Source organism: Sardina pilchardus, chromosome 4 (assembly GCF_963854185.1).
Source record: "Sardina pilchardus chromosome 4, fSarPil1.1, whole genome shotgun sequence".
Taxonomy (NCBI): domain Eukaryota; kingdom Metazoa; phylum Chordata; class Actinopteri; order Clupeiformes; family Clupeidae; genus Sardina; species Sardina pilchardus.
In genome coordinates, this window is record NC_084997.1 from 20,212,711 (window position 1) to 20,231,027 (window position 18,317).

An 18,317-nucleotide genomic window follows, 5' to 3' on the forward strand; every position below is an offset into this window, starting at 1 on the left:
CCAATTGCTTTTCTAAAAAGGTTACTACTTCTATCTGGCAAGATTTCACGAAACAAAGGCACAGCAACGACAAATGTAATGATGTATTCATAGATTATTTTTCCGCCAGGAAATATAATTCCTCTATCTGAATGGTTGCCTAGCAACATCAACATCAACATCTACTCTAACATTTGTGGCAGTTGTGGTAGCACATTACTATAGAACTAAATGCAGTCAAGGTGCATGTTTGTGTTGGATTTTACAACGGAATCCAACGCGATTCAGCCAATCAATCAGGGACTGGAACTATCCGTTCATTTTCCAACATTCCCATACCGGCTGAGGGGTTAACACGGGCAGCATATATTCCCATTGTGCTTCCCATTCAGAAGGCCAGCAATATCCGCCTGGGCCCACCGCACTCTCCATCTCCCTCACTGCCGGACAGGTGGACACACTGACCTGCTTGTAGTCTCGTATGCAGTTCTGGCTGCAGAAGCGCTTCTGCTGCCCGTCCACCAGTAGGTAGTGGTTGGCGGTGGCCCGGTTTGGTAGGTAGTTGCCGCACTGCTCGCAGCAGTTCATCACCAGCCCGTTGGCCATGCGGTAGCGGTTGAAGCAGGCGTCGCTGCAGATCTTGTGCGTGACATTCTTGAAGCTCACTTCGTGTCGAATCTGTAAAATAACACATTTCGCGACCACTTTCAAGCACAGTTGGATTCTCCGGTTCAGCCACAAAAATCCATATAGATAGGCATTTTCGTCATAAATAATTAAATTAACAACTAATCAATACTGGACATTTGATATGACAGGATTCTTGATACAGGGCGATCGAACCCTGTAGCCGGTGCAAGTGTCAAATGTGTATGGCATCTACACACACACACACACACTGAAGAACACGTCTCCACAATTTCTCGGTGCTGGGTTCATATGTATTTAAAGACATTGTGTGTAAGATTTAGGCAGACCAATCTGCAGAAATGGAATACAGTATTCATGTTCCCTTGAGTATGATCACTACAAGGTGTTTTCGTTAGCTTAGAACCGTGATGCTATCTAGCGAACAAGACCGCATTTCCACCAGTTTTTAACTGAACCAAGGATGCGTCATCAACAATGGGTGTTGCATGCAAAAGAAAAGTTAATGAGATGCATAAACGGAAGAATGGTATGAACAGTTGTCCAGTGAAAATGGCAGAATTTACAGTAGCTGTTTAAAATGCTAGTCAATGTCTGCAGTGTAATGCTACTGTAGTTGACTAGCTTTGTTTACTCATGGCAACAGTAGATATGGACGGAAAATCCATTTCTTCAGTGGGTTCTCTGTCGGGGGGAAAAAGGCTATATGTGAACAGCACCAATGTGTCCCTGATGAGTGATGCATTGTGGGCCATCACCTATGTGATAAGATCCTAGGGATTAACACATGTTAGCTCCTTGCACCCACCTATGTCAGCTAACCTACAATAGTGGCAATCAGCCCATTAACAAAAAATACAAAGCAACATGGTTATGGTTATGGTTACGGTTATTGTTATTGTTATTTAGCAGACACCTTTGTATTTGTTTGGATGGGTCATGCAAAGACAATTCACGTATTCCCACATTGTGCGTAACATACAGCTCAAGAGGCCTTTTTAACAGTGCGTGTGCTCCCTCCCGTCCCGGACACCCAAACCCATCACCCAAACCCACCACCGTTGGTCAGAATTAGGGCTCTTACACTGTCGACGCGGTCGCTCACCTCCGTCAGCTTGCCACAGACGGTGCACTTGGTCTTGATGGCGCTCTTGGGGGGCACCTGCTTGTTCTCGTAGGCGGCCAGGCAGCCGGTGCTGCAGAACTCCTGGAAGGACTCGCTGGAGTCCACCTGGGCCACGATGGTGCCCTTCATGCTCGTGATGTCCCTGCGGACCAGAGAAGGGCCAAAGATCCTTAATTACTGACAAGACAGAGCAACATAATGCATCTCTATGGAAGAAAAATTCTAACAGTTCCTGTCTGCTTAAAGAGGCGTGTCGCAAAGACGTCATAGTGGGATATCAGTTTCTGTCAGATTGGCAAGCAGTTCAGTTCGAATGTTAACAGGTCTGCTTAAAGGGGGATTTAGCCCCCCTCCCCTTTGCAAAGACAGAATGCGGAAATGATCGAGCGTTTGCGCCTCTCACTTCGCTTTAACCCTCTCTGGAAGGGCACAGCTACAAGAACCGCTAATCCAGATGATACTCATCATCAACAGTCGACAGGCCTTACTATCAAATATATATATATTTTTTGGATGGCTCATGCAAAGACAATTCTCCTATTTCCACATTATATGCGTATTTTGTGTAATTCTCAGATCTCTTTTTTTCTCAAATATTAAATTCTCAGGTGCTATTCATTACATTGCTACACATAACAAATACGACTGAAGATAAAACATGAACTCAGGCGCATTCAAGCACGTTTAAAAAAAATAAAATAAATAATAAAATGTCTAAATGACAAAAAGCTCTGAATCTAAAACACATCGGAGGACGAGGAGGAGGAGGGGCGTACTTCTTGCACATGGTGCAGTTCTTCTTGGGCTGGGGCTTGTGGGAGAAGGCGGAGAGGCAGGGCGTGGAGCAGAAGAGGTGCGACGAGCCCTTGCGCTGGTACGCCGTCTGGCCCTTCTTCAGCGGCTTCTTGCAGTTGGCGCACGTGACCTTGACGGTGCGCGGCGGCTGCTGCGACCCCGAGCCCGACTGGCCCGGCGGCTTGGCCAGCGAGGCGGCCGGCGACGGAGAGTCCACGCCCGGCTGCTTCTGGTTCCGGGGGAACGACGCCGACTGAGAGATCCAAGAGTCTGTTGCCATGTTGGAACGGATGAGAGGAGAGACAGAGAGAGAGAGAGGGGGAGAGGGAGAGGGAGGAGGATGAGGGGGAGGAGGAGAGGGAGGAGGAGGAGGAGGAGGAGGAGGAGAAAAAAGAATACAGCACTGAGATGAAGGCTGAAGGCTTGTGTGTGTGTGTGCGTGTGTGTGTGAGAATGTCTCCATGCTCATTGATTGTGATTTAAAAACTAGCAAGGCAACAACCCTAAGAGATATGCAAAAAGAAAAAAACCTGCATTCCTTTTGAAAATCCAGCTGAAAATGACGTGCTATGAAAGCTGTATTGTCCTGGACCACAGGAGTATCTGCATATCTGTCCTTCACATTACTGTATTTCATTGAAATCAATTACAATGATATAATGCTAAAATGAAATATAGTAAAACTTTTCTGGCTGCATACTGTTGCTTTCAGCAGATTGTTAGCCAGACGCTACCAGTCTTTTGCATCTAGTGCCATTTATGCAGCGGTGTGCTGAGAATGTGGCATGAAAGCGAAGGATCCTAACAGCCTAAACAGGCTTATTAAGAAAGCCAGCTCTGTCACAGTTGGACTTAATGGAGGTGGTGGCAGAGAGGAGGATGTTTCACATACAAGCTGATGAGAATCCTGAACAACACCCGTTCATCCCAGAAATGATAAGCTTGTTGAGCTGAAGGGCATCTTCAATGGGATGCTAATCTAAATGTTCCTCTGTAAAACACAGGCCATTCCTTCCAATGGTAATCAAACTCTACAACTCCTCACCTCTTTGCCACAGTAACGTTTTTTAATTATATATATATATATATTTACTTTTTTTTTTTACTCTTATGCTATTTGTTTACATGCACAGGATGGTGCTGTTGTGACAGTCAAATTTCCTTTGAGATGAATGAAGGTATTTCTCACTCTGATTCTCATTCAAGGTGGGTGGCAATGAGCCACTGGCCCTGACTCCATCAGAGTGCGGCCTCTGCCAGTGACGACAGCGTCGTAAATACCAGCGCAGTACTCTGGGAGAGTCGGGGAGTGAGCGGCGGTGAAATACAGGCCCTTGCCACGGGACAGCATGCGCACAGATGTGATGGAACGGCCCGTGAACAGGCAGAACACGGGGCCAAGGCAAAAGATAGGACCGTCTGGGGAAGACTGGTGGACTGCAGTGGAAAGGTTTCATTCTCACATGCATAACCAACACACGTGAAATGATTTATTTAAAACCCTTAAATTGTGCCATCAACCACTAGGAAACGCTTGATCGCGTCTGATAAAATATATGTGGCACCATGAAAGGCTTGTGTACATCAATAGTCTACAAAAGCCTTTCTGTGACAGTCTTCGCCAATGTCACACATACTGTACCACCATATAAATGCCTGGCTTTCCTAGCATTACCTATAAGAATAACTATTTCTAAAAATGGCAGATACTTAATGGCAGAATTAATATACAAACAACTGACAAAAAATTCTCTCATTCAGAGGTCAACGAGCGTCACTTCAAAACGCAAGCCTGAGAATCACTCTACAGATCAATCTGGGGCAATCATCATCCACTAATCTGGGATTCAATCGTAAAAATCTAACAGGGAACGAAAAAATCTTTTCCATGAGCGTCAACTCCAAGAGCATTCCTTAGTGACCACCGTGTTTGAGAAGGACACTTAGAAGTCAGCGCTGAAACAGGCATCTTATTCTTCTCATTGACTCATTACTCCCAGGGGTGACAAGAGGACACGTGAAATCTGAAAATTAGAATTACCAGAATCATTTCAGTGCCAGGCCTCACTCCCGTCCACTCCCGCCTCTCTGCAGTTCCTCCTCCTGATTCATTCACATTGCCAAGTCATCTCGACCAAAACGCAAGGGGCTGGAGAGGACTGGGGGAGCTAATCTGATTGGAGCGTGATGAGTCTGATTAGGCCAATCAGGGGGTCTGTTCCCTGGCCCAGTCACTGGGCCTGCTGTCCCAGACTCATGGGTCCAATAATCTTCATGCATCATATGAGCTGACGAATCTGCATATTTAGGACACTTCATGCCATATACGGTCATATGCAGGGGGTCAGGATTTGGAAGGCTACGCTTCGGCCAGTTAGCATCCTCCATCTTTAAAAAATGGCTTCCAACATGTGCTCACTTCAGCCCACATTTTCACCAACAAGTTGATCAGGTGCCTCATCAATAGTGGACACAAATGCATATTGTCTTAGTAAATAGTTGGGGGAGCAGGCCATTTCCTGCTGAGAGGATCATTCCGAGGCCGTTGGTACTGTGGCACATAATTGGATTGTTTGTGAAAACGAGGGCAGAATTAAGTACACGTTTAACTACATTTTTAAAGATGGGAGCAGTCCACTGAGCATGTTCTTGGCTGAATTAGCTAGCCTAGCATTAGCACTGGCCATTGAAATGAAAGGGGACTTCCTCCCCAACTCCATGGTGATATGCTACATAAAAAGCAGGTAGTTCTAAATTCCAACACCACATCTACACTATGTAACAGAGAGCATTTTCAACTATGTCATTTGCGACACAAACTCAAGCTCTTGCATTCAAATTTATCAACACTGAGTTGTAATTGAACTGCTAGCTCAGATTCCCGTCTTATTGTCAGTCACTCATGACAACCAATACAAATTCCACATTAGGAAGTTACAACTTATGACAACCTTTCCAATTAAGCCACACACCGTTTGAATAACCAGAGACTTCCAGGGGTGTAAACTATACCCGCCCACAAGAAATCTATTCATACATACACACAGTGCATCTGACAAGATTTGGATTATTGCACTCATGGTTGGTAGTGTGCATGGAATCACTCACATATTCTTCAGTATTATACATCTTTATAGTCCAATTAGGCCTTTGTGTGTCATTTCCTCCCTCCACATCATTAAACATGCAGCCTTTGTCCATATGTGTGGCAATCCAGATCCAGACTCAGAGGTGAATGGCCATCATCAACAAGGAACATGACACATAACGGCTGGAGAAATAAAACGTCTGGTGAACTGTGTATGGGAGCGCGCCTGTGTGTGTGTGCCGTATGTTACCATACGTCTCCACTCTCCAGGTCAAGTTATTTATAAACTGAGCCTTCACAGAGCAGAGCCAATAAAAAAAGTTGACGTTTTGACTCTGATGTGCGCTTAATCAAACCACTGATCTATAAAGAAGGGTTCTTTATAGATCAGTGAATCAAACATGTATGACGTAATGGTCATTCTGATTCAGCGTTGTGAGGCCTGCATTTCCCTGTAGAATCGTCTGGACATGTGTGCAGCAGTAGGGTACGAGTGTGTGTGTGTGTGTGTGTGTGTGTGTGTGTGTGTGTGTGTGTGGCGTTCACACGGAGTTCATTATCTTTCAGATGATCTGTGTTCAAACCAGCATTAGACCACTTTATCAAGACTCCATCAGACTTCTTAAGAGAGATAGACAATCCCAAACACGATCCTCTCCCTCCATACACACAAACACAACAAATGAAACATCTAACAGATATAGTGAAAAGCAAAAGTTTGGCCACCCCTGGTCAAACGCAGCCTACTCCAAATAGCTGAGTAAATAAAAATGGCCTGTTTTACAAAAAGCATACAGTTTAAGATGACAATAGTGAAAAGAAACCATTATTATTTTAAGCAAAATTACATATTCATAACCATCGTTTACAGCTACACAATAACAACAATGGAAATGGGCCCGAAGCAGAAGTTTGGGCTCCCTGCATGGTCAGTATTTAGTAACAGTCTCTCTGGCAAGCATCACAGCTTATAACACTTTTTGTGGTCAGCTAAGAATATTTCCTTTCTTGTCTAAGAGTGAGCTACATGAGACTCTTCGACCATCCTGACACCTCTGAGGCCATTCCACGGATTTGCAATGATCTCTAGATCTGAGGATTGTGAGGGCCATTGGTCACACCTTCAGAATGCATCCTTTGAGGAAGACCATTGTGGATTCTGAGGTGCGTTTAGGGCCACTGCTCTTTTGTGCAAGTCATCCTCTTTTCATCTTTAGGCGCTGAAAGGAGGCACGATGCCAGCTTCCATTGGAATGTATATAATTAAATGCTTTCTGCTCTCTACCAGTGAAATGCTCCCTGCTCAACAGGCTTCATCACAACCATCCAAACCATGATGCAGCCCTTGTTGCACGTTACTGTTAGAGAGGTGTTTTCAAGCAATCTTATGAGCTACAGGTATTCTTGGTCTCCCAGACCTCAACTTGGTCTCTACAGTTCCTGATAACCGCTGTTTCTCAAATACACATCATGAACAATGATGTAAACGCTTCTTATCTTATAGCCTTGTTCTGCATTGCAGGCGTCAATCATTTTAGTTTCAGACTGCAGGCCTGCACTCCCACAGGAGTACCAGCGCAAAAGAGTGTGGAACTGAGGAGCAGCCGAGCAGGACTAATTTCATGGGTGGGAAGAAACTAGTGGGACTGCAGGAAGGAACACTGGAACTCCCACAAAAAATAAACAAAATAAATACATTTGAAAGTTACATAAAACTAGATTTTTAAGTACAGAATGCTATTTGTCTTTGCTTTGAAGACAGTAACAAATAATTCCACGTTTTACATACAGGCGCAAGGTTCGTGGACAACACAAATGTCTGCCTACAACTTTTGCAGATGGGATTAGTCTGGCTATCACCATACTAAGCTCGATCTTTTAAGATTGAACATTAGTACGGGAAGGCTGCACTTTGTTTCTACTGCACAAGAGGCGTGATCAATGGGCATCGTTCAAATGACTCCGTACGCTTGCATAGTCCTTCAACCAATCAGACCAATGATCCAGTGCGTCTTTTAGATAAGCTAGTTTCTGGTTGGAGCCAAAGGCTCTGGCAGGGAACAGAGGAGACAGATGTGCAGGTTTCCAGCCTGAGCTGCTGGGCGAAATCCAAATTCGACGGAAGTTCAGGCAGGGTTCACCCAGCCTAAGATGGGATCAAAACTACACATGAAAACTAAAAACCGGGAACTGGGCAAAATACAACATTTTTGGGGACTGAAAAATCCAACCAATAAAGGCCTTGCCTCAGAGGACTAGGCAGCTGCATAAAGCCCATGACTGCTGAATGTTGGGGCAAGTTTTGAGATTAAAGAAGAATGTTGTGGAAAATGTCCACTTCTGAATCCAATTAACAATTAACCATTTACTAATTAGCACTCTGGAACAAGGCGTTTGAAGGAGATCATGCAGACAGGAGATATCTGAACTGCTGATCTTTATTCACCGTATTGCAGTGACAGCACAGCCCACACAATGTCCTCCACACCAACCATCAGGCAATAGGGAGAAGATGGGATGTCATCAGCTGGCGCAGCCTGATGACATCCTCCCTACGGAGGGCTGCTGCCTATCTTTAATACCCCTGGGGCCTTAAAAGCCCCCCCTCCTCGCGCCATCCCAAAAGACACCTTATAGCCAATCAGCATCAAGCAATATCAAGTATATTGGTTGAAACCATGGAAACATGACATTAAAAGGTAATACTTCCCAAACTTCTAGTAGGCTAAGTTTCGATTTAAAAAGGTGGCTTATTGCACCACAGTGCCTGGAATGCATCAACAGAATGTGTAACTTTTTAATGTGTCGGATGGTGGGGGGGACGCGAGCCGAGGCAGGACGTAGAGGGTTGAACGTGGGGGGAAAAGTTTGGGAACCGCTGGCTTACAGTAAATGCAGAAGGTCCAATATTACAGCTTATGAAACCATGAATGCATCCTTTGAATCATGAAAAAAACACCAAAAGAACATTTATACAGCTTTCAAATTTGGATCGAATGACTCCCTCTATCCTGGGTGAACCTAGACGAACCTGTTTGCTCTGCAGGTCCATCTGGAAAGGACGTCCGTTTCTGAACTGAAACATTTTACGACTTCCAGGGACATAACCACCAGCAGTGAAATTAAACTTTAATTGGTGCATTATACTCTTACCAAACCATTTCAGAAGTGCAGCAAACGCATCTTCCTCCTTGTAAACAAAGGTTTTAAATGCAGTTTACTCGATTCCAAAACAAATAGCACATTCCTGCTTCTGGTGATTCAGACACAGATGTCAATGGGGTCCTTTCTAGACTGACCAACAGATCAAATGCAACAGGGTTGCTAACAGGTTAGCCTGAGTTCACCATGCAGCATGCATCTCCACACCACAGTGTGTCAGAGAGGGTGAGCATCACCGAGGCGATTACACACAGACGCTTGAGATGGCTATACTAGGACATGTGTTGAGGATGGAGAGGGACCGCATCACAAAAGTCGCCTTAAGATGGACACCACTAGGCAAAAGCAAACATGGGAGGCCCAAAACCTCCTGGCGCAGAACTGTGACACGAGAGCTGGAACAGATGAACTTTTCATGGGGAGAGGCCCAACATGCTGCCAGGGACCCAATGCAATGGAGAGTGCTCATTGAAGCCTTATGACGAAGAGGAATAAATAAGTGTGTGTGTGTGTGTGTGTGTGTGTGTGTGTGGCGCTCCTTACCTGGCCTTTGGTGCGTGCCCGTCTCTCCGTTCTGCACGGGCTGGCTGGCGGAGCTGGAGCTGACGCGGCCGGGGTTAAAGGTCGGCGAGGGCCGGCCGGCGGCCGGGCTGGAGGAGGACGCGGGAGTGGCGCTCTGGTTCTGAGTCTGGTTCTGGTTCTGAGCGTCCGGGTTGAGGCTGAACGTGCTGCTGATCTGCAGGCCGTTCTCCGCCCCCGCCTGCGTCGTCGCCGCCTCCCCCTGCAGCGACGTCACGCTGGTGATCATCAGGTTCATGTCTTCCTGAGGGCACGTCGTCGTCGTTGCCGCCGCCGACAACGCCGGTGACGCAGAACCCCCCGACGACTCCGCCGACGATTCCGCCGTCGCCGCGGCGGCGACTGCCGACGAAGCCTCCTCGGAAACGGAAGCGGAGGACGAGGAAGCGGCGCCCAGCGTAGTGACGCTGGCGATCTTGATCTCCGAGTCGGGCTCCGTGCTGCTCAACGGCGCCGCCAGAGCCTGCTGTGAAGATGAGGAAGAGGAGGAAGAGGAGGAGGACGAGCCCCTCTGCTCGGCCTCCTCCTCATCATCTATCACAATGGGCTCGCTCTGGGGCTTCGCCGTTGCAGCAGCGACAGCAGCAGCAGAAGCAGAGGCATCACCACCATCACCATCACCGGCAGTAGCAGCAGCAGCAGCTGCTGTTGTTGCAACGGCGAGTGGGGAGGCAGATGCCATGGAAGATGCTGTCTCCGCTGTTGCCGTGGCAGCAGGCTCGGCGCAGTCTGTGGCTTCGGTCGCCGTGGCAGCCGCGTCTTCACCTGAGGAGGTGGGGCTACTGCCGGGTCCCTGCTGACCCGACGAGGGGCCGTCCTCCTCCTCCTCCACCAGCACCACGTCGTCGTCGTTGTCCTCCGCCGGCCTGGGCGGGGCCGTTGTCGTGGCGACCGTCGTGTCGGCTGTGCTGCTGCCTTCGTCGTCGTCGCCGGCTGGCGTGGGCGTGCCCTGCGTCTCTGGGGGAGTGGTCTCCATGGCCTCGTCCTCCTCCAGCTGCTGTGGCGGCGACTCCTCTGCGGTCGAACCGCCGCCCTCTACATCGGACCTGGGCTCCAAATCTCCGTCCATCGCTTAGGCAACCACCTGTCGACGTGAAAAAAAAACACACACACCCAGGAGAGACAGGTGAGAGTGTGACAGCTGGAGGGCACAGGCGACCCCCTCCCCCTCCCCCTCCCCACCTTAACACACACACACAAAAACACATCCATTGTTCTAAGGCCACCTGACCAACACCTGCTTGCCCAAACCAAAAGAAGAAGCAGGCTCTAAATTCAGTAGTATGATCCTGAATAGGCGGTGTGCTGAACAAAAGAAAAACACTGAGCAAAGACTGATGAATTAAGAGAACACTCTTTGGTGAGCATGGAACTCAAAGGGTTAAAACATTTATTTGCTGATTCATTCAGATTTATATTATCGCAGAGATATGCTGAACTCAGAGCCAAGAAGCTTACCAGGTGGTCACCAGAAAGATTAGCAATTAATTATCCAGCAAAAACAAGTGGTTGCCATATTTTGCTTTTGTTCTCTTGTTGAAACTATATGTTTTACTGGCCTCAACGATGGATCCTAATGAATATGCTCTGTAATTAAAAAGAAAATGCTTTTCTTTTACAAACACGTTAGGCAAATGCTTGTGAATGCCATCTTTGCCACTGCTGTTGATGACCCCCTAAAACAAAGCAATGACCCTATAACCCTGAACACACACAACATTGGAACACAGCACTGTGTGCTGTGTTCCAATCACTGGAGTTGTGACTGAGACCAGACATGTGTCCACAAGCGCAGAGCTAGCTAGCTTGTATCCCTAGCTTAGCTGAAATGCCTGATGGACGATGACTGACAGGTTTAATGAAGGAAAGCAATCAAAAACAGAGATGTCCTTTTCACCTAAACCTTACCGTAATTTCCCGACTATTAGCCGCGGCTTGTACATTCATTTTGCAAAATTTCTTCAGCTATGAGGCTAATACAGGGGGGCAGTTAATATGGTGTTAATATAGTTTTGCCTCTTTTAACCTGCATAAAACACTTATACACAATGCGGCTTATATGCGGGAAATTACTGTAAGCTCTCCACCTGGCTGTAACAGTGTTGACTCCAGGGGAAGGGCGTAGGTGTGTGTATGTATGCATGTGTGTGTGTGTGTGTGTGTCCCTGTTTTTTCTCTTTGTCTTCTCTACTACTTCCATTCCTCACCGTAGTCCCCATTCAGCCAATTTTCTCTATCTCGCTCACTCGCTCTCTAAGATCTCTAACACTGATGCAGCTACATGGTTGCCGTAGTGATGACACCACTGGAGGGATTGTATGACTGGAGGTAGACATGAGGTTGGATCCGTTGGGTTGAGGAGCCACACACACACACACACACACACACACACACCAGATCAGGGATCCTCAATCCTTCCTGATGCACTGGGCTGCTGCTAAAGACAACCATCGCTACAGACGCAGACCGTAGCAACACTGTTTTTCTCTCAGTGTCTATCTGATGCATCAACATTCAGCTATGCAACAACAATCAACCACATATCAAATCCTAAAACTATCAGAATAAATAAATAAACAAATATTTTTGCGAGTGACCAAGCTGCCATGCAGCTCCACAGAAACCGGGAGGAAACAAGGTCACAGTTTCCCCAGCCACGGGAGCCATCTTGGCTCAAGCCCCAATGCAGAGCCACCGAGAAACAATGTCGCCTTTCACATGCGATCAATTCCGTCCTGAAATGAAGCTAACTACCACACCATGATGAGCACCACCATCCCATATCTCTTATGGCTTGAACATGAATATAACATCTAGGGCTCCAGGCAATAAAACAAACTATTCTATATCAAACATGCTCCTTTCTTGACATCAAAAAGACAGTGACCAGTGACACCATACGGTCATCACTGAGGTCTGTTGAGTACGAGCATCAGAGATTTGATGACACAATGTCCTTGTCAGGAAGTTGGACTTAGTTGAACCTTCAGCATAAGTGACATTGTGCTGTTCTTATCAAACTATGTCCATACAAATGCACAAATCCCAACGCACTGAAACCAAGAGGCCAACATAAGAGGCCTCTGCAGTCTAGCACCTACCGAAACACGCAACACATCCAAGCACTGGGGGATACTGCAACACTGCACACACACACACACACACACACACACACACACACACACACACACACACACACTCACTCACTCACACCAAAGTGTGAACATCACATGCTTAACCTGACAATGAATCCCTGCCATGATCACTTCATCAAACCACTGGCAATGTGAACGTGATTTTACAGGACACCTTCAAATGAATGTCACCCATGCCTGAGTTTAGTAGCCAAACCATCTAAACGGAGGCTCCATGACACTGAATATCTAATCTAAATGACTGACGCATGGACACAGGTCCAGGCCAAACTATAAGTGAACATCATCATATGGATCACTACCTTTACTGTTATATTACCTGGTTTAGCGTGAGCGCTCATTGCTTCCAAAGCTACCGCACTACCACAGCACATCTGCCCCATATGGCCTCCAAGGGTAATTCAACTCCTTCAAAATGAAGACTCTGGGGAGAGCCAAAACATCACCTGATATCCATGCACCTTTCTAGCCTTTAATTCTCATGAAAAACTGATCATTCTGACATCATTCTGCTCCTGCTCATATTGTTTATTTATTTTTTTTTTTTTATCTTTAGCTACAGTTTAAATTCAGCGTCACAGCTAGGGACTATATAGGCAGTTAAGTGGCAGAAAGCCACAAGCCCTCAGGGTCTGGTCACTGTTTTATGCTCCATGCACACACACACACACACACACACACACACACACACACACACATACACACCAGCTCCCATGCATATGCTTTAGCGTGCAATAAGTGCATAGCTCACCATGGCACGGGGATGGAGTCCAACAGAGATAAATCATTGAGACTGAGACTAATGACTACTGGGGCCGCTATGCTGGTGGATGGGGGGTTAGTTGAGGAGGTATGCAATGCCTTGGGTGGGACAATATGACAGAAATTATCCACTGATGGTTGGGGCCATTTAGGATTCACACCTTGCCATGAGGTGATGGGTTTAACCCCACTAAGGAGTCAAAGCCAAGGCACCAACCTCACCAGATGCACAGCCCTCAAGACAAATTGCAGCCAGCTTCCACGCACACATGCTGACGAAAACCAGGCCGAGGCGAAAACACCTCATCTGAGCCAAACATGCAAGGGAGGTTGAACTCCTCTGCTGGCTTCAAGGCTGCAATGCAGCGCTGTGAAGTCTCGTCACTGTGTTCGCATCTCCGGTTAAGAACCTGGATTATGAACTGCAAGACCTAGAAACCGCACCGAAAGCGCTACCTTGACGCACAGCACCTCGGAGGCGCAAACGTATTGCGGTCCCTCGGCATCTACCAAAAACGGTGAACCCAACCACATGCATCTGCCGATTTGAAAGATAACCCCCCTCACTCTCTCTCTCTTTCACACACACAAAATTAAATGCAGCAGCGTTCTATCCATCACGTGATCTGAATCAATTCGCAGCAAATGCATTTAAAAAGTGTTAAGATTTTGGATTACTCACCACCGCTTTAGAATAGAACCGAGAGGCACATGCGCCCTGCGATGGACAAGTCACCCTGACTCTGATATAACGCCAGTGACTGACTAAGGGCTTTTATTTTGGCCCGGCGTGTTTATTATGGCAAAGTTACCACATTAAAGTCAATATTTCTTTTGTAGCTGTCGCTCTATGTTCTGTATAAATATGTTGCACAATCGAGTCAATTTTCAAATCGTCCAGATGCGGTCGCTGGTTAGGTTCTAACTGGTCAACTCTCTGGTCCAACAGCGTCATCTCTCATCGCCTACCGGTGCCGTTTTTAATATTACAAGAGAGCCTTCGCCTCCAGCTCAAAGTGGGGCCTTTCCAGGCCGTGCCCTTGACTGTCGTCAAACACAGTGGTAGCTAGAACCCTTGTTCTATCTGGTGGACCATCGCCTTCACTGTCAAAGCGATCAGATACCGAAGCACCTCGGTCTTCGAGCTTTCATTTCAGCTCATTACAAACTCAAAGTCGATAGTTTAGAAACTTTTAATGTAATATTAACGTAGGAAGCAGAACATCGTGCTCGTCGACTCTGACGTCTCTGAACAGTTCAAGAGCAGGAGGGTGATCAGTTCGTAGAACCAGCTAACCATGAAGCGCGTTTCAGCAAAGAGTGTTCCGTTCCCACCCCTGGCCTCCTCGCGCATGCAGCCATTGGATTAGCGGCGGACTGGAGGGAGGAGAGCTTGCTAGACTGCGCCATTGTTATAACAGGAAAATAATCGCAAATTATTCAACACCAATATCGGCATGTGCATCAGACAACCCCCCAAAAGTAGCCCCGCTCTACAATACCCACTGAACAGATACTCGCATAACTAGTCTTTGTAGCTAGCTACAGTCTAGCATTAACGTTACCCAATCAACTCTCACTGTGACACTGAAAACACACTTCTGGCAGAGCGTATTACCTAATAATTTGGCATATCAAATTATAACTCTACATGCCGAATAAAAAGTACCCCACAACAACCACACTACGTACAAGTTCGAGACGTAAAGAAGGTACAGCACTGTTTAATTGGAAAGTTACCCCAGAGCGACAACCCCGGGCAATCAAAGAAAAATACACGTGGTTACCCCAAGGGGCGCTAGATCATAGCACAGGGTATAAAACTGCGCTGTTAAAAATAGTTAAATAAGATTAAAACAAGGCACACACCTTCAATAAACTCTGCACATGGCAACAATTCCAATCAGTCAAAACGCCGTGAAGGACGTCTCAATGAACGTTTTCGACCCGGTCAGTAATTTGCCCCCTCCGGTACGCAAGTAGCACTGCCTCACGTCCGCCATTAGAGAGCGAACGAAACAATACGTGAAAGCATAGGCAACAGCACCCTGCCACGGCAGAGAGGGGGAGAAAATCTCAAGCGGGGTAAAATTGACTGCTAATTCGTCACTAAATGAGTCTTGTCGACAAAGGAGGAGTCACATGATATTTCCTGTTCACCAACCATGTACTGTGAATAGTTACCCCAAACTTTGACCAATTAACCATAAAATCACAATAATACGTCTCTGAAATTCTTACCGGAGTCGAGCTTGAAACGATATAGCGCCACTTTTGTGCCTTGACATAAATCCTGAAGCGCATGCGCGAAAACGTACAGACGTTCCTGCCTGGCGCGTGGGAGGACACTGCCAACGAGATCCTTCTCGTCTTTTTTCGTGGCGCACGCGCACAACGCCCAATCAAGTACGTTTTGGTCAACAATTAAATAACATATGTAACTTCAGTGTGCAACATTCAGTTGTTCGCGAACATAACAAAATGACTACTATTGGGCAATGTGACCAATTCATCCAAGTGTATTGAACAAGCTAGCTTTGAGGTCAATGTAACACTTAAGCATGCTTTGACCGCATGTTGAGATAGCATTGATCAGATCTGATCAGTTTGCAAATAGGCAACTGGACATATTTGAGTTGGGCTCTTTTCACATTCCATCATGATTAGACTACAAGACCATGCAGTTAAGCTATGTGTTGTTTCAATCTGCCACTTTGAGCCCAATAGCTGTTTTAGATGTATTGGCTGATCTAAGAAAACTTCAGGTTCCATCCAATTCCATGCCTTCTAAATCAGACCATATCTTAGTCATTTTGCTTACATTTATCCAGATATGGAATCTGCTTCTCTAAACAGCAACAGTTCGTTAATTTATTACGTTGTTATGCAACCAACATGAGTGCCAATATAGCCTACCTGCATGCATGCGCAATTCATTTGTTACTTAAATAAAATCAAAATTAGTGAGATTTCCAAGGTGTATAATTAAGTTGAACGTGAGATATATCGCGGGGAGCGGGAATCAGAAGGTGTAGGCGGCTCTGGTATGGTCAGTTCATGGACATCAGGTCTTCAAAACATGGCGAGTCAGGTGCGGGTGTGGGTTGGCTTGATCATAGGGTCTCTAGTCTATTTCAGCGTGTAATTCAGCTATCACATCACTTCACCAAAATAAACTTACCGAAAAAGACACCCCGCAAATATGTCTGATACCTGCGAAGTCTAGGCTGAATCTGATCTCATAAGAATTTGACTGGGTCCATGCAGAGAGCTGCTGACTGAAGTCTGCATACTGATCCCGGAGCAGTTCTTTCAAAAGGCTCACACTCCTGCGCTTACCATCATGCAAACAGAGCCGACTCTAGGTCAGCCTCCAGGGGCGCTGTCCTTGCGTGATGCAGTGGTTCGACCAGCCCTACCCAGTGGTGACTCCGTGGCATTGCAAAAGGGGAGGTTCAAGGCAAGCATCAGAAGATGGGACAAACGGAATCATCAGGCAGTCAAATAACATTTCTCTGCTTAAAAATGTACCAATCCGTTAATGTAGTCGCTCTATCGAACCGATAAAGGCAGTCTCGTTTAGTAGAGGACTAGGCTAATTAGACCAACATCTAGCCTAGGGTTAGGGTATTCACCCTTTATAACAAACAGGCCAAACAAGCTTTCAGATAATTCAGTGATGCGCAGTGGCTGTAAGCTCGGACACTCGTTGAACTTCTGGTGCTCCTAACATCAATACAATTAGCATATTTAACAAACATATTTCCAAAAGGCTATCAATCTCAACTACCTTTCAAATCCTAATAGAGATGTAGCCCAGGTGATACAGGGCAGTTATGTGTGCATCTTACTTTGAAGGCAATTTAGGCCTACTGTAAACGGTTAATAAATGTAGCTTGTTGAAGGATATAGGTTCACATCACTGTCTTCCACAACAACTGGGTCTGAGGTATGATGAAGTGATCCAGTTGTTGTCTTTGTAAGATGCTAGTTCGAGTCAGTCATAGTCTTTAGCAATCTGATTCAAACATGGGTAACAAATAAGAACGAAAGCCATGGAGTTCTAATAAAAACTAGACTGACTTCTTAGTTTCAACACCCCTCATCTACTTCACTCTCTGACAAAACAGGGCCATTTTATTATGTTGGGAGGGTCCATGCACCCCTATGGGTATGTAAAGGTACTGCATGGGGCCCCTGGACATTTTTGCATTTAGCCTATAAAACATGCCATGCAACCTGTATTCATGGCATCAGAGACAGTTCATGTGTAATTAAAAAAATGGTGTCTGTTCCCAAACATGCAATAACAAGCCTGATAGGGATATTAAAGGTGCTCTTAGCGATATTGGGAAACGTCACTGCTGTTGATGTTCAAACAAAACAGAGAGCTAGCTACTCCCTTCCCCTCCCTCCGGTACAATTGAAACTTTCCTAAATCCGCATATTGTTGGTGATTGGCTGGAGGAGTTTATGTGTTTATAGTCTAGGCTGGACCACGTTTTTGTTGCCAGTTTTGGAGCCTGGGCTGTCCACAGAGACTTTGTTTTTTTTGTGTGTGTCTTCAGGGCACAGACAGCTAGCGGATGGTGAGGTGATGTTTGCTGTATATGTGACAAAAATGTTTTAGCTTAGAAGCTGCATAACATCGCTTAGAACACCTTTAATTCCCGAACACAGACACAGTGTCCACTAATTCACTGTGTGTACAAGGATCGCAGCATGTGAATGGCTGCCTTTGTGTTCTGATAAGTGAGGTGGGTCTCTACAGGAGACTGACAGCCCACTATGTGCCACTACGCTAACACGCACTTCTCGTTCTCCATACAAATCTGTTCTGTACTCATAGACTGCATGGATACAGCACACAACACTACTAGAACTGGCTTGGTAAAACAAACGTCTCATCCCCGATTAACAACTGATGCTTTCAGACTCCTAAGAAATGAAACCTTACTGTGTGACAATGCATATTACATGGCCAAGTTCAGTGAATGTATGTGTGTGTGTGTTTTAACACAAG

General features: G+C 46.2%; 1 protein-coding gene across 6 annotated transcripts in view; it reads right to left on the minus strand.

The window, feature by feature from the left end:
- The window catches only part of zmym2 (zinc finger, MYM-type 2), a 35,940-nt gene extending 19,447 nt beyond the window's left edge, over positions 1-16,493 (minus strand). The window contains exons 1-5 of one of the 6 annotated variants that reach the window (XM_062534494.1): positions 16,476-16,493; positions 9,342-10,461; positions 2,530-2,818; positions 1,712-1,895; positions 445-657 (exon numbers count right to left, since the gene is read on the minus strand). In XM_062534494.1, coding sequence (XP_062390478.1) covers positions 445-657; positions 1,712-1,895; positions 2,530-2,818; positions 9,342-10,446 — 1,791 coding nt within the window. In that variant the 5' untranslated portion in view covers positions 10,447-10,461; positions 16,476-16,493. Of the gene's footprint in view, positions 1-444; positions 658-1,711; positions 1,896-2,529; positions 2,819-9,341; positions 10,462-12,851; positions 12,870-13,976; positions 14,123-15,163; positions 15,510-15,535; positions 15,654-16,475 lie in introns of those variants that run through there. The other 5 variants (XM_062534492.1, XM_062534497.1, XM_062534491.1 and 2 more) reach the window with 5 other exon arrangements.
- Positions 16,494-18,317: the final 1,824 nt, after the last annotated feature.